The 5,000-nt window shown below is 30.9% G+C and overlaps 1 protein-coding gene across 2 annotated transcripts in view; it reads right to left on the bottom strand.

The window, feature by feature from the left end:
- Positions 1–102: 102 nt before the first annotated feature.
- The window catches only part of LOC145259971 (sodium-dependent neutral amino acid transporter B(0)AT3-like), a 183,060-nt gene continuing 178,162 nt past the window's right edge, over positions 103–5,000 (bottom strand). For both annotated transcript variants that reach the window (XM_080117958.1, XM_080117959.1), the window contains exon 9: positions 103–631. In XM_080117958.1, coding sequence (XP_079974084.1) covers positions 335–631 — 297 coding nt within the window. In that variant the 3' untranslated portion in view covers positions 103–334. The remainder of the gene's footprint in view (positions 632–5,000) is intronic.

The raw sequence follows: 5,000 nt of genomic DNA, 5'->3' as shown, positions 1-5,000 counted from the left end.
GATAAACAAGGGAGATAACTCTTGACTTAAATTGACTTAAATCAAGAGTTTGCCACTTTTAAACACACACTCTCAAAATGTACAAAATGTAGCCGTGGATGATTGTTTTTTTTTTTTTTTTTTTTTTTCTTTTTTTGTACAACTTCTACTGGATAATTTTACGTAATTTTTTGAATTTATACTAATTTTGACATGACGCGTAAGTACGTTAATAATGTTCTCACCTGAAATGCGGTGATATAAAACACCACCAATCTACATAGGCACCCAATATATACATATACATATGTGTATATTATACATACATGCGTATGTAATGGGAAACACTGATTCTTCACACAAAATTTTCACCGTTTGGCTTTGCTAATCGAGTACCAGCTGAGGTAGCGTGCACTGTCGACTTTCGTATACTCGTGCTTTCTGTGGGGTTTCCATTGTCCGTGACTTCTACAAAAGCTGTACGAGAGCTAATGATGCCGTCCATATCGATCGGTGCCGTCTCGGGTTCATATCTGAACATCCCGAATCTTCTGCTGCAGGCGATACCCGGCAGCCAGATAATTGGTATGACAACTAAGCAAATGGCGACAATGCTTGCGAACCAGGGGTAATAGGCGTCAACTAGCATCGCCTGAAAGTACAAAAAAATAAATAAAATAAAATAAAATGAATAAATAAAATAAAATAAAATAAATAAATAAAATAAAATGAATAAATCAAATAAAATAATGAATAAATAAAATAAAATAAATAAATGAATAAAATAAAATAAATAAATAAAATAAAATAAATAAAATAAAATAAATAAAATGAATAAATAAAATAAATAAATAAAATAAAATAAATAAATAAAATAAAATAAATAAAATCAAATGAATAAATAAAATGCATAAATAAAATGAATAAATGAAATAAAATAAATAAATAAAATAAAATAAATAAATAAAATAAAATAATGAATAAATAAAATAAAATAAATAAATGAATAAAATAAAATAAATAAATAAAATAAAATGAATAAATAAAATAAATAAAATAAAATAAATAAAATAAAATAAATAAATAAATAAAATAAAATAAATAAATAAAATAAAATAAATAAAATAAAATAAATAAAATAAAATAAATAAATGAATAAAATAAATAAATAAATAGAATAAAATGAATAAATAAAATGAATAAATAAAATAAAATAAATAAATAAATAAAATAAATTGAATAAATAAAATAAATAAAATAAAATAAATAAAATAAATAAATAAAATAAAATAAATAAATAAATAAAATAAAATAAATAAAATAAAATAAATAAAATAAAATAAATAAATAAAATAAATAAATAAATAAATAAATAGAATAAAATGAATAAATAAAATGAATAAATAAAATAAAATAAATAAATAAAATAAATTGAATAAATAAAATGAATAAATAAAATAAAATAAATAAATAAAATAAAATAAATAAAATAAATAAAATAAAATGAATAAATAAAGTGAATAAATAAAATAAAATGAATAAATAAAATAAAATGAATAAATAGCAAGCAATAAGGTATCGACAATAGTTTTCAAATGACAAAAGAACAAAAACAAAAACAAAAAAAAACACATTCCAAAAACTTTGTGGAAACCTACAGAAAAAAACAAAACAAAACAAAAATCTGCTTTTTTATACTGGTGATCTTTAAAACCAACACATTTCTGGTGAAAACATTATTACGTTCTTACGTGTCATGCCGAAGTTTGCATAAATTCCAAAAAATTGTAAAAAATGATCCAGTAGAAGATTTTCTATATGTATTTTTACCAAAAAAAAAAAAAAAAAAAAAAAAAAAAAATCATCCACAATTATGCTCTAGGATTTTCTGTTTCGAAATGTTGGACTCTTAAGTCAATTTATGTCAAGTAAGATAAGTCAGTTTTCCGTACTGAATTGGTTGCACAACTGTTCCATATTAAAACGTACAATAAATTCTATGTATGACTTGTATTTGTTTCACCAGTCGATCATTTTTCGTAATTTTTTAGAATTTATATCAATTTCCCCATGACATGTAAGCATGCAATAATGTTTACACCTGAAATGCGTTGGTTTAAAAGATCACCAATCTATACGAGCATAAAAAAAATAAAATAAGAAAAACAACAACATTACAACAGCAACAACAATAACAAAGCTCTTCAGCTGATAGGGTTCCGGTGAAAATTCAGGAAGAGTCGGCATTAGGATTAGTAGTCCTCTGGTCATCTCTGTTTCTGGAACAACATACCAAACAGATCCATCAATTACATGATTCGCCTACAGTTTACTCCTTCCTCAGCGTGGTAAGAGCAGTTCAAAGCTACCTGGCTAATAAGAGCCGAAAGAAAATCCTGGAGGGGGTTTTAGGGTTTCTTGTTCTCTGGTCATCTCTACCTCTGCACGAAGCAAGCAAATAAACGTCAGGTGAAAAACCACAAACCAATGGAGTGAAAGTGGCAATGTTGCTTCTATGTCATTCCCTTAAATGTTCTGGGTCGAACCTTCCCCGACTTCATATGCAACTGCAGTCTTTCTACTCTCGATGTCAGAGGTAAAAACTTGCAATCCTGCAGATTAACAAATAGCTGTGCTCAATAAGAAGTGCAGTAGAACCCCGGGATACGGTGACCCCAGGATACAGTTTTTTCAGGTTCCGATGTGGAATACCATGTTTTTCCGGACCCTGGTTAAGGTATTTTCCCCGCCTTAAAGTGTTAGTTATAATGTTATTTGATTATATACATGTGTATTATATACTGTACTGTATTTTGTTACTAATTTTTAATATGCACTGTATAAATTTTTAATATGCACTGTATAAAATTTTAATATGCACTGTATGAAATTTTGCTTAGGCTCTGCCATAAGGCGATTTCACCTTATGATAACCAGAACGGATTAATGCCGTATCCTGGGGTCCTCCTACTGTACCAGACAAACCTGAGGTGTGATGTTTATGAGCTCTATGCACCTCTCCCACTTAATCTTGATGATGATGATGATGATTGTGATCTAAGTCTTGATGATGACGATGATGATGATCATCAGGGAAAATATGAGAAAGAACGATAAGGGTGGATTTGCTACCTTATCTATTTTTCACCTAATACATCGTGTAGATAAGCAGTCAAGTCAAAGGGAAGCTACTCTCACTAAATTCTTACATTAGTTATCTCCCGTGTGCGTAATTTTCATGTTTGCATTTACAAATTATTTTTCACTAGCGGGGTAGGGTTGGGTTGATTGCCTGGTTTTGCTCGGTCGTAAAATACGCCTAAATATGATATAATAATTTCTCCAGATGTTGTATATATTATTATAGAGTCGTGATTTCAAAAGTAAAAAAAAAAGAAAGTATTTGGGTATTATCAGCTAGAATCGAAACCGAAACTGTAGCATTCAAAACTGGTGACGTTACCACTGTACCAACGTGACACGCACATGAACTGATTAAACATTAAAAATAAACTAAGATGAATGTACAAAATGTATAACGATTTTTTCGATTTTTACCCATTTTTTTGACCCTTTAAAAACAATTTTAACCGGCCAAAAACCCATAAAAGAACGGCCTGTAAAAAATCCAATCATTTGAGGCCCTTAGCACCGCTCTGCAACTTTTAATTTCGAAGTTGATAGAGTTTGAAAATATGGAGACAAACAGACCGACAGACATATAGCCGTTTATATATTAGATTTCCCACTAGCTGCAGGTAAAGAAATACATCAGCATGTTTACTTACCCCCTCTCTGGGGGAGGTGAGACACAAGGTCAGTTGTACATTAGAATTAATGGGTTCTTTCCCCCATTCTTTCAATGCGACCAAATCAACAAAGTCTCCTTATTTTATTCTGGCCTATGAAAAACGCCTCGGCAATTAGCAATAAACTAATCTCTTTTCAAAGAGAAGGTAAAGACTGGGAGGGTGGACCTCCCTAGAACGGATCAGAACCGTACCTCAGTCCGACAGCAACTGATTGTCGATGACGCATCCCCAATTGCTAAGAACACACCTATTCAGGCTGTCAGTATTTACAATTTATTTCTTGATAAGTAAAAATAAAGTTGTTAATCATAGTTAAGGGCAATCCAAAGGCTCCTTTTCATTAACTACTATACCAAAGTGTTGGAGATGGTGCCACGATTTTAATTATATTTAATTTAAGAGAATATAGAAATGGTGCAAAACTATTACTAGTTGGATAGGTATCGTATATATATATATATATATATATATATATATATAAAATATATTTTAGTCATCGACATACAGACCTGTTTCGTTGTATCACAACTCATCAGTGCCGCTAGACTAACACCTCTCCCAAGCCGAGGATCGAACCTAGAACCGTCGTGATGACAGTCGGCAGTCCTACCCCCTTGACTACGGAATCGGTGGCCGAAATTAACCTGTCCGAACGATTATTTAAATAAACATTCGTCCGCTACTCGTAGAGGGCTCAAACGTTTGTTTGTAAACAAATCGCGAGCTTCGCATTATTTCAGCTAAATTAAGTAGCGAGTAAGATAATTTACGAGAGTGCTCTACCAAAGAGGGGAGCTTTATAAATATAAAATATATTTTAGTCATCGACATACAGACCTGTTTCGTTGTATCACAACTCATCAGTGCCGCTAGACTAACACCTCTCCCAAGCCGAGGATCGAACCTAGAACCGTCGTGATGACAGTCGGCAGTCCTACCCCCTTGACTACGGAATCGGTGGCCGAAATTAACCTGTCCGAACGATTATTTAAATAAACATTCGTCCGCTACTCGTAGAGGGCTCAAACGTTTGTTTGTAAACAAATCGCGAGCTTCGTTTGTTTTTTTTTGGAGATGGTAATTAATAAAAACTGAAGAAAGTGCTCAATACTGTTGTAGAGCAAATATGTGTTTTATTTTTTATTACCGTATCTTTCTGTTAAGTTACATTATTGTTTCGGCTACACAGCCGTTTTTTTGGCCGTCTGT

This window comes from Euprymna scolopes, chromosome 35 (assembly GCF_053919585.1).
Source record: "Euprymna scolopes isolate OS-2025 chromosome 35, ASM5391958v1, whole genome shotgun sequence".
Classification (NCBI taxonomy): Eukaryota; Metazoa; Mollusca; class Cephalopoda; order Sepiida; family Sepiolidae; genus Euprymna; species Euprymna scolopes.
The sequence above is the reverse complement of the archived record's forward strand: the minus strand, read 5'-3'. Positions and strand labels throughout refer to the sequence as shown.